The sequence below is a fragment of the Cimex lectularius genome, unplaced genomic scaffold (genome assembly GCF_000648675.2).
Source record: "Cimex lectularius strain Harlan isolate CLEC.00 unplaced genomic scaffold, Clec_2.1 scaffold189, whole genome shotgun sequence".
Lineage (NCBI taxonomy): Eukaryota > Metazoa > Arthropoda > Insecta > Hemiptera > Cimicidae > Cimex > Cimex lectularius.
In genome coordinates, this window is record NW_019392780.1 from 833,065 (window position 1) to 855,266 (window position 22,202).

The following is a 22,202-nucleotide window of genomic DNA, read 5'->3' on the forward strand; positions in this document are numbered from 1 at the left end:
ACTTTGAGCCCTGAAGATGATCTCAATAAAGATCGAAACGTTGGCATGATAAAGAAAATGTTTTTCTAATACCTACGTCACACCAGACTGCATCTCACGATATCCAAATGATTTTTGGTTAACGGTCATTAAACACCACACATTTATATATTTGATGTGCCATTTCGTTGTAAAAGGTGTTTTTCTACATATTGAATATTATTAGTTTTTATATCGATATAACTTCTAATAAAGTTTATGTTAACTCTTTCTATTGTTGCCTGATCATTTCCTCTATGACTTGGAAAAAAATAAATAATTTTTTTGGCCTTCTTAATCAACAAACATGTTTGAAATATTTCGAGTATGCTGTTAGTGTTTTGTAAGGACAAAACGGTGAATTTATGTTCGAAATTATGCAATTACGACATAAACAATATGATGAAAATAGAGTGGGCCGGAAAGAGCCCATTATGACCAAACTGGCCAAATATTCGTCTACGATAAGTTCCGATTAAAAATTAACAGACAATAAATACAAACTTTTGAGGTCTTAAAAGAGTCACATAAATAAAAGGCTCGGTTGCACAACAGGGTAAAATATTAGAAATAAAACTTTGTAATTTTCTCAACAAAGGGTTATTAATAAAAAAATGAAAGGTGGAAGAGGCATCGTCGTCCTTTTTTGATTGTGAGGGAGGGAGACTCTGGTGGGGCATAGAAAGGTGTGTCGTATAAAAGAAAGGGACGCCCGATTTGGGGGGTCAGAGTTGTGCACGAAAGGAAGAAATGAAGTACATCCAGGTAACATAAATTAAGTGAAGTGATAACTGTGATAAGTGATTACTTGTGACGCCGGCCGGGACGAAGGGAATTCGATGGATTAGCAGGGCTTTGAATTAAAAATTGTCCACCAATGCCTCCAACTCTCATCGCGGTTGGAAGCATAAACAGCCCGGTTGACTGTTTTAATACACGCCAAAAAATTATGGCATAATTCTTTAGGGGGTAGTCCCAAAAAATGGACATCATGTTCGCCAACTTGTGGCCTCTGGTTTTTAATTCCTTTAACATATTTATTCTCCAAGCTAAGGTCTTTTAACATTTGGAAATTAAAATCCAAGCATATTTTAATTCATCATAAGTAATTTTTTCTTCTAAAACTTCTTTCTAAAAAAATGAACATATTTCAAGAAATAGTCCTTTTTCGAGCAGAGGTCTTAACCAAGTTAACATTTTTTTCTTGCCTAGTTTGAAAATTGTCTATTCTGCCTGTTTAAACAATGCTGCCCGTCATCATCACGCCTGCGCGCGCGCAGAGGTGAAATTGCTCTATTTTCCTAATAATGAAAACCTAATCGATAATTCAATTTGTGCCACTTCTTACACGTTACAATCTTTGTACTGCGTCTTATATTGTAAAACATGCCCGATAACGTTGAGGAATACTTCAATAGTTTTTCTTTATGGGTTGATAGTTTTTTTTTGGAATTTAACTAAAGATAAATTCAAGATAGGTAAATTTAATAAAAAAGGAGTTATTAATTTATGCCGCACAAACAATAGCATAGAGTACTTGGGAGAGATTTTTTATTTGATCTCTTCCGTTGAGAGCGATAGAATATGGGGTACATACATTCACATAAATAACAAATAAATACTCAATAAAGCTTTTAGACAATAATAATACATTAAATACAATATCTATATCGAATTTCTGATGTTTATAAGCTCTGACATTGAATAGAAATTAATGTTCACAACCGGTGTGGAAAAGCTTTTCGTATCTATTAGGTTTCGTGATCCGATTAACCAAATAAATTCTTTTCAATTAATTAATCTTTTAATTAAGGTTTTGGTTGAGATAAAAAAGTTAGTGTCACGAGCGGGATTCGAACCCACGACCTCCGGCTAAATACGCCGCTGCTCTACCACTTGAGCTATCGTGACTTCGATCCACTCGGACACTAACTTCCCATCTCAACCCCACACATTTTGAGTTTTCCCCCCTTTTTGCCATTTTTCAAATGTCGCGTAATCTATTTGATTCTAGGCGACAAATGAAATGGCCACGGAGAGCTTTAGTGAAGTACACTTCATTTTGTTTATTACATCTATTAGGTTTCGTGGTCCGATTGACAATTTTCAATTAATTAATCTTTTGATTAAGGTTTTGGTTGAGGTAAAAAAATTCAGTGTCACGAGCGGAATTCGAACCCACAATCTTCGGCTAAATACGCCGCTGCTCTACCACTTGACCTATCGTGACTTCGATCCACTCGATAGCGTTTCGTATCGTTAAATAAAGTTAAAATGTTTTAAGCCCTGTTAAAATAAATAGTACAAACATTATACAAGTAAAAACCCCCTGTTAACTCGGGGGTTCAGTTCGTTATAAAATCAATTTTGTTTAATATTCAAAGGTAAAATTTAAGAGGTTACAAAATTGGAAATGTGCAATCTTCTAAAAAATATATATAAAAATAAGTTGGATGTTTCAATGAAAGCACTTTAGAAGAAAGTTCTGCTTAATGGTGAAGCAACGTGGCAAACAGCTAAATAGACACAATAGCTTTAATTGGGCAATTGAAATTCCGCGCTGGATTAGGACTGCTAACTTCCAGCGCCCATGGCCGGAAAATAAATGAAGCCCTGCGCTTGAGATTACGTAATAGTCACTCAGCTTTTCTTTTTTTTAACGCAACCCTATCTGGAAAATATAAGCAGAATGTATTCAGCAGTATTCATTCATTTCAAAAGAATATCCCTCGATTATTTGACATACATCTGAATGAAACTTTTTCTCTGTGTCTATCGAACATCAACTAAAAACATTACCGGTTCGAAATTCAAATTTCAAAAGTAATAAATTTTTAATTTGTTTAGGAAAATCACGTTATTTTGACGGATAGAAGTAGCAATTAGTTGTCGTGCTTGGGATAAGAAGCGCGCAAAGTGACATATATGCTGTACACATTAAAGTAGATGAATCACACGCAGATGGTAGAATGGTAGGTGTTATTAAATTTTAAATTAAAAGTCAACACATGCCGAGTAAACTCAGACAGTAAACCTTTTTGTTGAGTTATGTTTAAAACTTTATTGCTGAACCATCTGTACATTTAATTTTTCCAGCTGAAAATAATGAGACGGGAAACGGAAGCTTGGCAAATACTCGCTCATCTTCAACAGGTTTTTCTGCTCGGGTGGAACGTCCTTTAAAAATCAGGTTATGTAATTATTACACGGCCATGCCATTAAAAATAAAATTCGCTTTTTTGAGAGAATTTCATTGAGAAATTAAAACCGAAGGAGATTTACATGTAAATTAGTCTTTTTGTTATGTTGAAACGTGCTCCGTAACGGTATAATCAAAACACCGGTGGCTTATCTGCGATTTGTCGGTTTGGCTAATTTTTCAAACTTCAAAGCACGCGATTTCTTTTTGTATTACAATTTTATCGTCTACGTTTTAATACTTACAAAACATCATTGTCTAGACGTGTTCTGCACTTTGATTTCTCTGAAAGCTCAACCGTTTCGAATTTGTGGGTTTTAGACAGCGGCCCGACACCAATCACATCTGTTTGTACGTGCACAATTGGAAACTAATCCCAGAGAGAAATCTCTTTATTTCTCTTCGATTTGATCTGGATAAAATAAAGGCGAAGATCAAGAATATTTGTGAGATGCAATCGTTGTAAAATTGACCAAGGCTAAATTATAAGTCTATTGATTTTATTCTCCCCTGATGTTTTAGCCATTAATCACGGTAAAAAGTTCATAAATCTTTTTAAAAATCTTGAATGATCTAAAATTTTATGACTTAGAACAATGAGCAACACCAGTTCATCCTTTAGTCAATTATTCTAAATCTCTGGACATTTATAACTAGTAATAATTGGGCTTTTCTAATCGATTACAAAAACAGTAGTTTCTTTTGAATATTGCAGTTTGTCAACATGCCATTTTTCTCGGTGCTTTGTAAACAATCGACGATCTTCTATTTTTCTTATGTCACGAATCAGTTTTGCATGTAGTGAATACATCTGTCGTGCTGCAGTAGAGAACATAAAAACGATTTTACTTCTCTTCTTGAGATGGATGGAAATTCGTGATAATATGGAGAAATAATGAAAGGAAAAGTCACGTTCATTATTATGTGAAAAAGACAACCGTCTCTCGGCTTTCTGGACTACTCGAAGAAATATGAATGAACGGAACATTCCCATGCGAATTGTCTCTAATTATTGTAATTTTAAACAATGGACAACAATTTCCACGGATAAAACTACACTTGAAAAACGAGAGGCACGGCCTTTTTGTAATTTTATGCTGCAGCCTAGGTTCTACGGCGGTTGTAAACATTCTGGAATACTTCCCCGATCCGTCCGGTTTTAATGACCGCTGTTTATCAGAATGTGGCACGGCCGTTTTAGGGCGGAACATAATGGCATAATTTGTACTGAAATAAAAGATAAAAATCGGTTCAATGTTAAACACGCGAGCATCGACGAAAGGTTGCCTAGGATTTTGTAAACATGACGTAGGCAAAAGAACCAAAGGCATTTTTTTTATGAACAATATAAAGTAAACGTTAAGGCAATAAAACCTATTTAAGTTTTATTCCAAAAATCTTTTACTTTGTCGAAATAATTGCGGATCGTAGTTTATTCTTTGTTTTGTAACCATCTATTATTTTTTTAATTATCAAACTTTTTTGTCGGCATATGGGAAATAAATCAAACATAAAAGAAACTTAGACAATAGAAAAATTAAGTACAGAGAAAAATGATCAGTTAAAACATAATTAATTAGTACATTAATTATTTATTAGTATTATTAGGTTTCACAGACATCATTAAAAAACAATTCAGCTGTAATATATGTTAGAAATATAGAAAGTTTATAATGGGGACCGGGGTGGCCCAGTGGTTAATACGTACGACTCGTATTCGACTTGCTAGTGGTTCTGGGTTCGAATCCTGAAAAAGCGAACAGCTTTTTAGTTAATAATAGTATGAAGAATTTATTATAAAGTGGTTTGACCCTTTGCAACACCCAACTAATACACTGCACATAAAAAAAGACAACCTGGTTTCTTCACGAAAAAATGGCCAAATATGCATATTTTCTCAGCCTTTTGGGTCATATTTTTTAGATAGTTTTACACTGAACAAGATGCCTTTTTAAAAATGATTTCCTAGCGTTAGTCATTCATCAGTAAATACAAAAATTCTGGAACATGTTAAATTTTGCACTTTTTAAGAAAACGTCGAATTGAGCTGTGGAGCCAGGAAATCGTCCTGGAGCCCTGTAGCAAATTAGCAAGCAATAGGAAATTTTAATAAGCTTTCAATTAGTCACCTCCACTTTGCTCGATTTCTCAACTGTTTTCCAGTTATTCGCGATTTTTGCACGTGTTTTTTTAAGTGCTCATGGAAAAACCGATCACACTCTTTCACGATTTTACCGTACATAAACTTATTGTTTCAAAACGTTATTCGAGGCCACACTGCCACAACACCTGCGTAAGGGAAGGGAAAGTTGAATTTCCGTGATGAGGTCTACAAGTGTTATCGACAGCAGAAGCATTCTACATCCCAAAAGGCCAAAGTACAGAGAGTAAAATTTGCCAAAACATAACGGTTCAAAATTTATGCATTCTTGAAAATCGGGAAAGAAAGTGATAGGTTTTATTCGTGAGCACATAAGAATCCACGTTGTTTGCCCAAAATTCGGGCAAAGTGGAGGTGACTGATTGAAAGCTTATTAAAATTTCCTATTGATCGCTATAACGCGCCGCTCCAGGCCGGTTTCCTAACTCCACAGCTCAATTTGAAATTTTCTTAAAAAGTGCAAAAATTAACAAGTTCCCGAATTTATGAATTTACTGATCAATGGACTTTGCGACTTTTATGAAAATATTTAAAAACGCCATCTTGTTCAGTGTAAAATTTTCAAAAAATGAGAGCAGGTCTGTGACTTAAAACGCTGGGAAAATATGCGTTGCCAAAGTTGGCTATTTTTTCGTGCAAAAACCAGTGGTCCGGATTTTTGTTTGTTAATTGCTTCGGATGCTTGTTTTTTAATTATATACTTTTTGCTCCTGGGATATGTATGTAAAATGCATTTCCAAAGGTGGCCTTTTTTCGTTGAAAAACCAGGTTTTTTTCCGGCAGTGTAATTGGACGTTCAGCTCTCCTGTATGACTATGAATTATTTACTATTTATTTAAATTCATCTTTAAAAAAAATGCCATACAGAGAGCAGATATTTTGCTTGATGTAGCCAGCAACACTTGTCAACTCTTATGGTTTTTATAATTCATTGCTTGAATGATTTTGTTTAAATTTAATTATATATATANATTAAAATATATTAAAATCTAACAAAGATATGGCATATTAGTGTGCAAATTTACCGATCTTTCGTCGAGATTTTGAGGAAGATATCTCCTTCATATCGAGATATTTTGAGACTGTAATTAATTATTTAAATAATAAACAAGTATGAAAATCTATTTACACTTTTTAAATTTATGGTTTTAAGTATAATGAAATATTGTAACATCAGATGCATTCATGACCATTGCAATCTAGGACATAATTTGGACCAGAATACCGTCGATAATGAGGATAGCATTTTAAATTAAAGGCTAAACCCGTAATCTGAAATCCTAATAAAGGACAGACTCTAAAAGCTCTTCGAAGGAACTGAGGATTTTCTATATATTTTTCCTCATCTCTGATTTTTTTAATGAACCATTATAATTAAAGGTTGAGGCATAATGTGCATAACAGATAACAGACATGTTAAGGTGGAAACATAAAATAATAAATCCTGTCCTGAGGTTGTGTGTTTTTAAATAAAAAGATCAGTAAATGAAAAAGTATTCTTGTATTTGATACTTATTCTAGATATTGTATAATGTTTTAAGGTCGATTGTATTTTGTTTGATTTTTATGTCACGGATTTTTACGATATGAGTTTAGGAAACTGAAGTAATAATAAAAACGTGTCGGTTCTTTGGGATTTTGTTAGATTGTTTTAGAGTGAATGCCGAGCCAAATTGGGCCCTAAGGTGTGCCAAATTGTGATAATAACAGTTAAAAATGATTTCGACAGAAGGTTACGCCGCCGCCTTTTATTTTAAGCGAACTTTCCGAAGGCCCGGAGCGATGGAAAACGTTTAAATGGAACACCCACCCCCACAATCAAGGATTCAATTTGAATAACGTTTATAAGAAGAAGGTGAAGAAGAATATTGCCAAGCCATTTATCAAATCCCCATTGACCCTAACGACCTTTGTTCCTCGGAGAATAATTGGCAAGGACGGATAGACACTTGCGGACCTCTCGGGACTTATTGTCTTGATCTCGCCCGAGTGAAAGGTCTTTCGTGCTAACTCCACTTGTGATTTCCAGAGGCAGTTTTGTCCGCCGGACATAATGCGAGCACGATTTATTATTTACCAAAAAGAAAAAAAAACTGGGTTGAGCCCCTTCGTGATAGATTTATTACACTGCAGAATAAGTTCGCGTGTAAAACTCATGAAAAACTGTAATTGAAACTGATAAATCGTAGGAAAAGAAAAACTTACCATCAAGTGTCTTATCTGTCCAAACATGAGGTCACAGTTGGACATCAAAATTTTTATTTGACGTCAATAAAATACGGAAAATTTATTATTCCAATGTACAATAGATAGATCACAAAAAGTTTTGTCTTGTTTACAAAAAAAAAAAAAAAAAAAAAAAAGCGGTTATCAGATTTTTTAAATGTTCGATTTTAGCAGACGTGTATTATTAGGTATTTTAGCAGACGTGTATTATTAGGTTGATGGAAGGTCAAATTCGTTTAAAAGAGGCCCGGGGGCGATGGGACAGTTCGTTTTTGTGAAATTCCCACCCAAATATCACCCGTCCACAAAGGAGTTTCGAACGGGCTAATTAATTATAGTAATTGGTCTTTATTCACATTAATACAATATTGAAAATTTTGCATTCCTCATTTAATTAAATTTGTAAATATAATTATTCTGTAGGTCTTTTCAATTGACTTGTATTTGCAATGCAAACCACATGCGTAGAATTTGCCTCTAATTCAAATTACACAACATTTCAACTATAATAAAGCCTAATTACGGATTATTTTCTAATTCGGCTTGAATGAGCACGTGGCCGAACAACCCTTGCTTTTAATACAATAAATGCTGTATGCTTGAAATCATAAATGTAAAAAGTATAACAAGTACAAAATAAAGTCAAATATATCTTCATTATTCAGAAATCGTGAGATAAGGTCTGGTGTGATGTAGGTTTCAGAAAAACATTTTCTTTATCGTGCCAACGTTTCGATCTTTATTGAGATCATCTTCAGGGCTCAAAGTGTTTGTCATCTGTATAATTGTGCCATTCTTGCGTGTCGTGTTCAGAGTGCCAGTGAGTACCAATATGGCATAATTACACAGAAGACAAACACTTTGAGCCCTGAAGATGATCTCAATAAAGATCGAAACGTTGGCACGATAAAGAAAATGTTTTTCTGAAACCTACATCACACCAGACCGCATCTCACGATTTCTGAATAATTATCGACTTAATTAGTGACTAACGGTAACTACTCACCACACATATATCTTCATTGCTTTTTATTGTAATTAGTTTTAAAATGTTCGGCAAGTATATGAGTAATATATATTTATTATTATATCCAGCTCAACTGAAATTGCAAAAAAAAATATATATATATATATATATGCTCTTTGGCTTTTACTATAGTTTAATACCACTAAACCAATCTGTCCAGAACGTTAAAATAAAACTGCCAGTATGTACGAAATACAAACATCATTATAGTTTTTTAAACAACAGGCAGCGTAAGAAAGACTGGAAATGAACAAACTTGAAAACAACATCACATAATAAAAATTTATTACCTGGTCCACCAAATACTACCTTATAGAAATAGCCTAACTTCACAAAAATCATCCAGGTAACACTGAAGATGGCAAAATGTCGACACGTGTCTGATGAATCTACCAGTGAATAGGCAGGACAAAATAACAAAATTAATGATTTATGATTTTTTTAAAGTTTCAAAAATTACATATAAAGCATTAATTATCACACCAAAATGCAAAAATTACATTTATAAAAAGAAAAATGTGATTATAGGGGCGTCGGTGGCCGAAACTGTTTAGGCGTTGATACGGCGCTCATCTGTAAGGTAAGGGTCCTGGGTTCGAATCCAGCGGCCCTGAAATCAAACCCGACATACTTACAAATGGGCTTTTAAATCTGAAAACACCGGCACCCAGAGGGTTTTAAAGAAAACACCTACGTATAAACATGAATTATTAATTTATGAAATTTTATTAAATACAAAATTAACAAGGAATTATTAAACGAAATTGCAATAATTTCTATTATATTTTTTAAGGCGTCCAACACATAAGCAAGTGGATTTTACCGTCTTAAGACATCTGACCATATGAAATTATCTTTTTTAAAACTAAAATTATAATTTCAATAAAACAAAATTTAGTAATGCACTTCGACTTGAATAGCTCTATTGTTCTCCCCTATTTTATCAGCCACTGGTTAGCTTCAGGCTTCCAATCAATTTCCATAGCATTGCCAGCGGATCCTTAGACCAGGATCTTACTTGCGGCTTTTCCTCTCCTTGTTGCAAAAATCTCCACCTACATAACAAAAACATAAAATATGTTCAGCGAACTCTTTTTCTTGGTAGTGTTTGCACAGATTTTACTCTGTCTGTATTCCTATCCGGTGCATGTGCCTTCTTAAGATGCAATGCTCTGTCAGTTGTCCAATCAGAATCCTGGTTCCTTTGTAAGTCTTGCGGATGGTTCTTCTACGAAAGTCTTCTCGTGCCTCTTGCCTGAGGTATCGTTTCTCCAGGTGTTAGACTGGTTCCATTTTTTAATGTACCTTTCTTCCTGGCAAGGTGCTGAAAATTCATGGGATCCTTTTTTGGCCAAAATAGCCGTCCTCTCTAAAGAAAATTAGTCAGTGTTATATTGATAATAAAACGAAATATATGCTGAAAAATTGCATTGAATCTTGATACATATTACTTGTTGATACATATTATTCTATCTGTATTAATGTTGTAAAGTACGTTTAACAATTCTTTTGGAATACTCGATAGTTAGGAAAAACTCGTATAGCATTACGTTACTACTAAATTATTATTTAATGTGTGGTGGTTAGTGACCGTTAGTCGATGATTATTCGGAAATTGTGAGAAGAGGTCTGGTGCGATATAGGTTTCAGAAAAATATTTTATTTATCGTGCCAACGGTTCGATCTTTATTGAGATCAACTTCATGGCTCAAAGTGTTTGTTTTCTGCGTAATTGCCATTCTTGTGTGTCGTGCAATCTCAACAATTTGAGCCCTGAAGATGATCTCAATAAAGATCGTAACATTGGCACGATAAAGAAAATGTTTTTCTGAAACCTACTTCAAAACCAGACCGCATCTCTCGATTTCCGAATAATCATTATAATTTAAGCAAACTAACTGCGAAAATTCATGTTATTTTTTTAAACACAGATAAAATAATAAAGTACATTTCTCATGTTTTGAGAGTGCTCTCTATATGAAAAAAATCTGTTGGAAACTGGTATCACATTGTAATTGGTTCATTACAGATCATTTTGGTCTGCCCATCATCGCTGGGATAGCCTACAAGTCCCGTTTCGGCTAAAATGATCAGAACGGTCAAATTACACGTTCATCACCGTGCAGACCATATGCAGAAATCTCACAATTATTATTATTATTTATTAAAATAAATTTTAAGCTGCACAACTGCAATAAAATGTTTTCAAAAATAAAATTACATTGTTAATAAAATAAAATTTAGCCTTCTGCGCTATTTAATTTAAGAAATAATCATGGAAATATTAATTGTAATTGTAATGTGTAATTTTTTGGAGATATATTAAATTTTATTTACTTTAATTTACTTTCAAAACATAAAATATTATGTTCTTACTTTCCGTAACTTGCAAAGTACGATCATCATGTTGTTATGAACATTATTGCATTTCGGGCCGCTTTTGAAAAGTTAAACGTAAAAATGTACAATAAAAATAAACAATATAATACAATAACAATACAATAAAAAAATATTTACAGTAACAAAAGTCATACATCCTAAAATGGTTTTTAAATTATATTAGAAAAAAGAGAAAGCATTTTATATTATTTCACATTCAGTATGAATGCGTTTACAAAAATAATTGCAAAATTGTTGTTATTAGAGCTTCTCGTACGATATTCGACTGTTCTCAAAATTGTTCAATTGTTTTGAAATATTTGATTCACTGTTAAGTGATTAAACAATAGTAACTGTCTTGGAGCTGAAATGCTAACAGTGTTTCGCAATCGTGAACAAAAGACGAATAATTGGCTTTAAACACCCCCTTCCGACAAATGGAGGAGAACTTTGAAACTAGACTTTATCACCGTCGGCCGAATTAAGGATAAACAAATTTGCAAACTTATTAAATATCGGATCAACTGCACTTTAAGGACCCCCATGCGAGGTTTGAATTTCACAAATAATCATGCTTTGCGAAATGGCCGACCTTGCAACTGGGGCGAAACGCAACGCGTAAATCTGATCATCACCCCTTCCGTCCGTCTGATAATCATTAGTTTAGCCTTTAAAGGTCACATCTGCAAAATAGTTGAGATAATCTCGTTCGAAACAATACCCTAAGGTTAATGTGATTATGATATCGAGAACAACGGCTGCTCTTCATAGCGGACAATAATTGCACAATACATGATGCATGCTCTGCAAGTACATTGCAACGACAGACCAAGAACCGGCTGATTTATTTTGCGTTGTGTCCCGTTGATAGATAGCGACTTATTGTGTGATTATAAATGATCTATAATGGCTTTTTCAACCAGCAGATAGAAAGTGAATGCTGTAAAGGAAAGGGAGTATTTGAGGGAGTCAAATGTCATCTTTAAAATATTTTTAGCCACAAATTAAAAGGTTCCACACTTGAGCATGAGCAAAGTTTAAAGGTTTTTTTACTGGGGTATTTCATCTGCAAGGTTATCTGAAAGAGGTGCGGTGTTTTTGAAAAAAGCCTATTTATAAGATGGAATCGAATCCGGGACCTTTATCTTACAGTGTAGAATGTGTCAATGCTTAAACAACTGAAGACACCGAGCCCCCTAAATGAGGCTATAAATTGTAGCATAACTGTGAAAATACAATGAAAAGAATAGATTCATGAATATACTTTGAAAAACTGTTTTCATCGTAGCTGTTATGTTTTCCATTATTTTCTGTTTTCGCTTACAATTTCAGTTTTTATATTTGCAATACCTGTAAAAATTGCTAATTTTTATTCGATTCCATTATTAAAATTATAAAAATATACAATTACCAATCCAGTTGTTTGCCCTAAGTTAACTTAACTATTTGCTAATTGCAAAGTTTTCTTCAATGGTTCAATGCTTTATACTCTGACTTTTGTATCTTTGTTTTTATTTATCCAATTAGGTTTTTGTCGTTTACTAACATTCACTAACATTAAGGTTGATATATTATTTTAAATTCTTATTTTATGGAAGCATACGGCTATATAACCTTGCATCATGTTGCACTGCGTTTATCCAGAATTCTGTACACTACTATCATGTATAGCTTACCAAATGTTAGGCGTAAACTACTAATTGTAATGGAATACGAAATTTCTTTAGGCCAAGGTGCTCAAACTTTGAAAAATAGTCGTGATAGGTCAGAAGATGGGGAATTTATGCAAAATATTCTTATATATATAGTTATAGTTATATAGTTACATAGTTATATAGTTTAAGGTTATATAGTTATTTGGTTATATAGTTATATGGTTATATAGTTATATAGTTATGTAGTTATATAGATATGTAGTTATATAGTTATGTGGTTATATGGTTATATGGTTATATAGTTATATAGTTATGTAGTTAGTAGTTACATAGTTTAAACAGTTATACAGTTATATAGTTACATAGATGTATAGTTATATAGTTGTATAGTTGTATAGTTGTATAGTTATATAGTTATATAGTTATACAGTTATATACTTATATAGTTTTTTCCCGGCCGGCTAACTGCTTCGGTCATTGCCGGCACCACGCGTATATCTTTCTCACATTTTGAAAAATCTACACTTTCTACTGATAACTTCATTCTAATTGGCTACTCATCGGACCTTACGGTTTTTGTTGCATTTCTCTTTGGATCCCTCCACATGTGGTAAATCGAGGTATTTGACCATTTACATTCACACACACATTCATAATACACATTTATACTTATAAACTTAGTTTCCTAATATTACAACTAAAGTGGAGGTCGGTAAGATGGTTATAATCCTGTCGACCTCCTTTCATTCTCGCGAATAAATACATTCAAACGGTATTTATAAATTCCACTCGTCCATAAAACTAATCTTAAGGTTTTTTAACGGGCCTGTAGAGTACTCTTATACTTACTTATATAGTTATATACTTGCGTAGTTTTATACTTATATAGTTATAGTTATATACTTGCATAGTTGTAGTTATATACTTATACAGTTACAGTTATATACTTATATAGTTACAGTTATATACTTACATAGTGATATTTATTTACTTATATAGTTATAGTTATATACTTACATAGTTATAGTTATATACTTATATAGTTATAGTTATATACTTATATAGTTTATATTCTTATATATAGTTCATTAGCTACTCAAGTATAAATTATAAAGTCGTAAGTAATTTTAATATTTTTAGTTTGAAAATATGCCGATGCTCGTTTGCTTTATTACTCAACCAGGAAGTAGGAATATCTCATTGAACCCGTCGTCTTCATAGTTTACGTCAACTCAATGCTTGAAATTTTTGAAACAACACTTTCTGGTGTAGTGTTTTCGACAGACTAAAGCCATAGTAACTTTTTTCTAACTAATGAAGAAAATAAATAAATTGAGGCGTCAACATCTACGTCTACTAACCAGGTACCTTAAGAAATCTTCATTAATGCGATGTAATAAAGGTGGGATTGTAAATAAACGCTGTTTTAATATTTTCCTAGTGAGTCTGGCTTGTCCGGAGATAATATGTTGTTTGTAGAGGTTACTGGTTAGACCAACCTCAAAGGCTTGTCTTTTCTTGCTGCGCGGCGTGACTTCCTTGCACAACAACTTCGCAGAATAAATTCCTGCTCCTCTTTGTGGACTTTTACTAAGACAGTTGCGACATGGAGTAGGTTTTTTGTTATTGTCGTATAGAGGGGATCATCTGCCGGAAGATAAGATGGAAGTTTGCAACTACAGGATAGTAAATAATTGTTGTAGTAAATAAATTTTTTTTAAAATTTTAATTAGGTTATGTATTTTTGGTAACTGATCAGGATTTATTTGACACGATTGTACTGTGCGTATGCTTAAATTTAAAAGCTGTGTATAATCTGTTTGTTGTGGGGTATATCATGAATTTAAGTTCATTTATTCTTTAAAAAACACCACATTTTTTTGGCAATTTTGTAAAAACAAAAATGTTTCACTTGAATAGGCGATGCCTAGTTGTTTATTGGGGTAGTGAGCGTGAGAAAGAGTTTAGCCGTGTAGTTTTGTCACACAAAAAAGTATTGCGAACCTCCACTTGCAAAACGTACATTTCGGTTCGAGGCATTATTTTGTATGAGAGAGAAACGGTTGGCCCGGAGCTGTGGGAAATGACTCGAGTATCACATGTATCTATTTCCCATTTGCCAATTCGTGAGAGACGGAGCGGGCGCAACGGCGACTGCTTGTGAAATTTTGCCCATTTCAGAATTTTTCACGAGCCAATTACAATCCTACACTTGCATGCCGATTTTATTAACTTGTCATTCAACGGTAGTGTACACTGAAGACGGCTTACGTCGCGTGTCCCACAATCATGTTTATGAAGTTACTGTAATTTGACTTATAAATTTTTCGTGCCATGTTGGATTTGATGTTAACTGGGAGAAAATTATATCAAAATTGTATATCGTGTTCGTTTTTATTTCATATAAAACCCAAGTTGATGCAGACTTTTGACTTACTAGCCGAAGAGCAAAGATGACATGGGTAGATTAAATTTTTTTGATTTCAGAATCAAATCAGCTAAACAAATCCTGGGCCTAGTGGACATCTATTATATTTTAAAATTAACATTTTTCATTGAATTTCATCAAGTGTCGATTCATCGATACATGGTTTGTAAGATTCTCTTAATTGATTTTTGATTAAAAGGACATCCAACTATCGTACTTAGTGCACTTAGTCGTTTAGTTTGTTCTTTAGTAGATCGATCCCTCTGCCTACCTAGACTGGACCGACTTCCTCAGCGCAGTCCGTGACAGGTCCTCTCTCAACCTTTTCGATGTTTCTTGTCGGAGAGTTGCCATGAATTGGAGCTTCTCGACAACACGGTGGATTTAGTCTGGATAACCGGACACATAGGTCTGAATGGCAATGAAAAGACGGACGAGTCGGATAAAGCCTGGACGACAACCGACAATCCGGCCTTCTCAGGCTAAACGTGCAATGAAAACATGATTAAAAGAAGGTGGCAGCGTCAGTGGGCCGGATCGGCAGAGAAGCTCTAACACTAAAGTTCACTGTCCATAAGTGGCCCTCGGAGGGCCACTTTTGATCCAAAGCCCGCATAAGTTTCCGGCAAGTAGAGAAAGTTCAATGTGTCCCACCTAATTTCAGGATGCCCCTCCCATCCCTCTATATAGAGATCGTGTAGGAATGCCACCCAATATGAAAATCATGTTTGAGCACGGGAGCGAGTAGCTAGGTCGTCTGTTCCTATTTCTGGAAGAAACATGTTTTTTTATTGTATATAGTACTGGTCGTTATCAGTTCCTAGCGAGTGTTGAGAGTGAATGTATTTATTGGCGTGAATGTGAAACGTAAGATGAGTGATGACGGAATATTGAGGCCTAAATTAGGTTAGTGTAAGTGTAAAGGGTGATGAAGGAATATTCCACCACCATAATTTGTGATATTATAATAATAATATTACGATAAAAAAGAATGAGAGTGTAATGGGCTTGGATCTAGGAACTGCATGTGTTGGGTGCTGAATTGCATCGAACTTGGACGGGTAAGACCGAAGTCTGACCGCGGACTGCCAACACCTGGAGCGGGTGATTCTCGATACCGGCCGATTTATTGTAAATTGGAAAAGCTGCAATATCCGGTGGGCTGCGAAAATTAATAGGTAGTGACGTGCGATACCAATCGATATGAAGTATCGAATATTTTCTTTCTTTGAGTATTTTTGGTATCGAATATTCTCATTCGATACAAGTACTGTATCGAATCTTTTTGTAGTATCAGAAAATATGCTCAAATAGATTTTTTGATAGATTTATTTGTTATTTACCATTCAAAACTTACCTTTCATCAAACTGGGAATTGCCTAGTTAAGAACGCCAACTAGCGGCATATTTCAACAAAGTTAATCTAGATTTTTAATTGGTGGTTAGTAACTCTGCTGATAATTTCTAGTAACTCGTAATTCTTTCCCGCGTAGCACCTCGCACTTTCAATTTCAGTAATTTCTTATAAAATGTTTTTGTCTTCAAGTCCCTAAAATGTGTTCCCATTCCTTTTCGTAGGTAGATAACTAATCATGTCTCCTCCCAAAAGTAAGGCATGAGGTTGTTTTACTAAGAAACTGAATCGTCGGTGCCTTGTAAACTCTATAACGATAAAATTGAATATCAATTATGTTGAAATGTGTTGGCAGCTTTTCCTTTTTCTTGCCTACTTAGCCACTCTACGAAAAAATAGTTAACAATGAAAAAAACCCTACACTTTCTTAATTATTTTAACGCATGAGCGTATTTTAACCGAAGTCCACAATAGCAAGTTGATCATTTATGAATAAACGAAAAAATATGAGTAAGTACTCGTTAGTATCGAATAGTTTCTGTCGATACTTGGGTAGTATTGAATATTTCTTTCGATACCAGTATTTTCTAGTATCGCACGTGTATATATGCACATACGTGTGCAGAGTTGAACTTATATAATATAAATCCATATAATTAGCATTTTAAATATGATTTAATAAATAAATTAATCCCTCTTCATTACAATTTAAATTAGACGGTTTATTTGTGGTTTATAATAGACATAATTAACAAGTGTGGTGATTAGTGACCGTTAATCGATAATTATTCAGAAATCGTGAGATGCGGTCTGGTGTGATGTAGGTTTCAGAAAAACATTTTCTTTATCGTGCCAACNAAATCCCAGGCCCTGAAGATGATCTCAATAAAGATCGAAACGTTGGCACGATAAAGAAAATGTTTTTCTGAAACCTACATCACACCAGACCGCATCCCACGATTTCTGAATAATAATTAACAAGTATATCTAAAATTATACAATTTCTTGTGGAGTATTTCAATATGATATAATAAAACTAAAGAATAAATTTTAAACTAATAAGACTTTTAACTTTAAGAAACGTGAATAATATTAGTTACATCTCTTCTTGAGTTCTGTGGGGTGAGAAAATTCTCGTTTGGTAGTTTCCGATTTTTGGTCCGCCTACCCTCGCTCTGTCAGACTCGTTTCGGTTTCTCGCCAAGAAAGTGGTATATACCCAACGTGCTGACAAAAATAGGTTCCATTCGCGACATTGGCATTTATCTCAAATCTCATGCTCATAAATTAAAAATAAATTTGACTGACAAGAAGAAACATAAAAGACAGACATTTAAGATGTACAAAACTGTCACAACTCTCAATGTTACAGACTATCTTTAAATAATAAACCACGTACAAAAAAGACGGAACATGTACATAGTTGAAAACTTAGAACTTATGAATACGTAAATTAACCAAAGCCCATCGATTATCCACTTTATGGCATTATGTAAATGCAAAGGAAACATGGAGGTTAATGACTGACAGTATACAGTAAACAGACTTAACCGCCAAAGACACAGACAGAATAACGCCGACAGATTATTTCTACTTTCCACATACTTATAAAAGGGACTCAATTGAACAGAAATAACACAGACCTACCAATAAAGATAGCGAGAAGCAGACGGATAATAATAAATATTCCAATTGTACAGAAAAACACCGAATGTACAATTAGGAAATTATACTAGAATGATAACTCATAAACATTTCAAAGCCGTTTAAATCTAAGAATCCGTTTGTAAACGTATTTTTTAAAAGATTATATCGGATGGTTTATCCAGATCGAGGAATCCAGGGCAGTTCCAGGGAAAATTGTTTGAATACGAATCATCTTGTACAGAAGAAAAATGTTATCTAAAACTCATCTGACTTTACGGACCGTTTGTCTCAATAAAAAAGATTTCCCCGGCTGCTTATTCACTTTTAATGGCATAAGATATAAATTTACACACCGAAAAAGGCACAAAACATCCATTGAGATCTTTCGCTAGATAATTCCCTGGGTTGGCAAAAGGAACAGAAATAGGCACTTTTATGATTGCTACAACCCTACTGTCATTATTGTTATATTAAATAAACAATGTGCCCAGAAAAAGGCTGGGACATTTTAATTTGACAGGTAATAAGTTGTACATTATATAAACCGTTTTGGGCAAAAGACTTTCGTTCTTTTATTATTAAAAACCTATTATTTTTTGTATTCTCGCAGGTTCTTATATTAAAATAAAAATTTCTCTACGCAAGGCGAACTCCTTGTATTATTATAGTTTCTAAACAGAAATTTAGAATTTTATCAATAAACAACAGTTTTATCAGGCAAATTACCTCAATTATATTTGATTTCATGAAAGAACACAATAAAATATCTGAGAATTTGCAGTCATTTTTGAAGTTCAATCGCACTTATGAATAAATGATAACAATTGGACAAACTCTATTATGTAATTTAAACAAATCAAAATAAATATAATATACTCTTAGAAAAATTTGATTTAAAAATATCAAAATCTTTTTTTTAAAACATAATCTAAAATATATTTAAAATGTGTTAATTGTAAAAATAAATTTCTAATTTTTTTATTTTATTGATTTGATTGATCGTTGAATTTTTTTTAAATTACAACTTAATATAATATTTATTACACTTTTAGTCGAACTTCCGACGAATGTGTCCTTTTCATCAGAACATAACCATAATTATTTATTCAAAATGTTAAACATTTATTCATAATTTTGAAACCTACCATTTTCAAATATAATGAAATTAAAATTTAAAATTGCAAAGATCCAAGTCAAACAAAATGCACTGGTCATATTGGGGTATTGATTCAACAGAATTTATTTTACCTTTCACATTGTATACAGATATTTGTTAACCTTTTAAATTATTAGGTAATATTCAAGTCTGTATCAGGAAATTATTCTTAGTTTGACGGAGGGACTGAACTTTTTTCTTACTAACTGGCTCGATCTCTGATTTTTTTAAAATATGCTTATATTTGCATAGAGATCATGATTTACATCAGGAGATAATATATTAATTTTATAATAATATGAGGGGGCGTCGGTTGCCGCAACGGTTTAGCCGTTCATCACAGTAAGGTAAAGGCCCCGGGTTCGAATCCCGCGGCCCTGCATTCGAACCCGACATACTTACAAATGTTTTTTTTTTTTCAAAAATACCGGCACCCCTAGGGTTGATATAACCCTACTATTGCGGACCCTCGTTAAAAAATAATAAAATAAACAAATAAACATAATAATGAAAATAATGCCTATTCTGGGTTGTATTTGAAAATGAAATAAGCTCGACGATATATATATATATATATATATATTACACAGGGCGGGCGACCAGGACCCGAGGGGTTAAAAGCCTGAGTAGGCCCGTACCCCATCCCTAAAAGGTCCGGGACCTGGTCGGCTCACGAGTCCTGCATAAACCTATTGGACCTATTCACAAACCCCAGGATTGTGGACCATTTTATCCTGGGGAGTGTTTTGGTTATGTCCTCTCCTTCGAAAGTATTAAATCTTTCCCTAGCATACCTATCGCATTCTGCGAGGTAGTGTCGAGCCGTTTCTTCTTTTGTTTCGCAGAAGCGGCAGAAGGGGTCTGGTAGAGTATCCATTATGAAGAGGTGTCTTCTCAAGGGGCAATGGCCCGTTAGGATACCTATCAGCCTCCTTATTCCCCTCCTAGAGTTAGAGAGTAACCATTTCGTTTCTTTAGGTTTGATTTCCTTCAGAAACTCCTTCGATTGCCTGCATCCGGGGGACATATTCCATTCCTTAAGGAATTGTTTCATGCCCCAGCTACTTATACTCTCTTTTGCTGTGCTTAAAGAGTGGGGTAATACCGGTTGTGGTCCGACGAACTCAGTATTTCCTTGGCCAGGCTGTCCGCCTCCTCATTGCCATAGTGCCCCTTATGAGCAGGTATCCATATGAGGGTTACCCTATTCTCATTCCTGGTGATAGTCCTATTAATGAGTTCAACGGTTTCCTCTACCAGTCTAGATGTTGATAGTTCTTTTTGTAATGATTTTAGACTGGCCTGACTGTCGGAAAAAATTTTAATATCTTTTCCCTTAATCTTGTTATCCATCAGTGTTCTACAGCAAACATTAATGGCCCAGACCTCTGCCTGAAAGACCGAGGTGTTATTACCAAGAGGATAGGAGATGCTGATCCCTAATTTAGGTATGTGTATTCCAGCACCACTTCCCTTATCCTTAATGAGTGAGCCATCGGTGAAGCAATCTAGACTACGATGGTCATCATCAGACCTATAGTTATAGTCACAGGGAGTAACTACCTGAAAGTACTTTTTCCCTAAAGGTGTTTTCACCTTTTTATCGCTTACATCCAGTAGTTGGTTGTTGACCTTACTCAATAAATGTAAAATTTTCGAGTGTCCTATATTATTTCCCTTATGGTTCCAGCTGCCTTCACTAATTAATCTATAGCAGCTGGTTAGTGCTTTAGCTAACCTTGACCTCAATGTGTAGAGGTGTAGTGTTTGTTATCACTTCCAAAGCTAGGGTTGGTGTAGTGGGAAAAGCTCCCGTCATCATCATACAACCTAGTCTTTGGAATGACCTTAGCTTGTTAATAGCCCCTTTGTTTTCTAGCCCATTCCACCAAACTAGGGCTGCAAATAGAAATCTTGGTAGTATGATCGCGGTGTATATCCATTTAGCCACCCATGGTTTAATACCCCATGTTCTACCAACGATTCTCCTACACTGCACCATGGATATAGTGCCTTTCCTATGTATATTTTTGATGTGGCCTTTCCAATCAAGTTTCCTATCTAGCGTTATCCCTAGGAACTTGATTGTATCCTTTAATTTTAATTCAATACCCTGACATTTTGGGTTTTTAAAATTGCCTATTGATCTTCTCCTGCTGAACATTATCAGTTCCAGTTTTCAGCAGGAGAAGATCAATAGGCAAGCTCGACGATAGAATTGAGTGTTTCTGTTTTTTATTGGCCTTATACGCGATCTTTTTTAATATTAAAATTTGTCCTAAAGAGAATTTCACAATAATAAATAAACCTTACTTCATTGTACTTTAGAAAATGTCATTTAAAACATTACCGAATTAATCACGACTACTTATATAATTTTTTTTAAACCAAATAATAATAATAATAACACGATTTCAAAGGTCATAGTGGGAAACGGTTGTCAAACAAGCCTCTGGTAGTGATCTATTAGTGTTTCTCCATTCCACTTAAGTCCAGAGAGTGGGACGGAAAGGGTAAGTGAGTGACAACGGAGGCCCTTTCGCATCACCATAAGCGCACCCATAACCAATGCCATTAAGGTGCCTCATCAAATCCCACCTTCATTATACATTCACTGTGTCAGAACTGGTCCTGTTTCTACCCGATATGCTAAAATCAAAAGTATTTTTTATGTATTTAATTTTGGACACCTTATAAATGAAAAAATTGTAATGTTAAGAAACTACAGAGAAGTATATTCTTCCGCGGGACAGAATATATTTTTGAAGTTGGTATTACGTTGTTTAACATTTTCTTTTAGACTGAATAAATGCACAAAATCATTGTCTTTGTTATGAAAATACCAAGTAAATACAATGTTCATTCCTAAATTTTCAGATTTTGCCATTTACATTTTCATAACTAGTATTACGTTGTTTACCAATTATTATTTAGTACACTCCTTACATTTTA

At 34.2% G+C, this 22,202-nt stretch overlaps 1 protein-coding gene across 1 annotated transcript in view; it reads left to right on the plus strand.

Annotated features, from left to right (window-relative positions):
• Positions 1-743: 743 nt before the first annotated feature.
• Positions 744-22,202, plus strand: part of LOC106666944 — a 47,428-nt gene continuing 25,969 nt past the window's right edge. Inside the window, exon 1 of the mRNA XM_024227737.1 lies at positions 744-783. Coding sequence (XP_024083505.1) covers positions 769-783 — 15 coding nt within the window. The 5' untranslated portion in view covers positions 744-768. The remainder of the gene's footprint in view (positions 784-22,202) is intronic.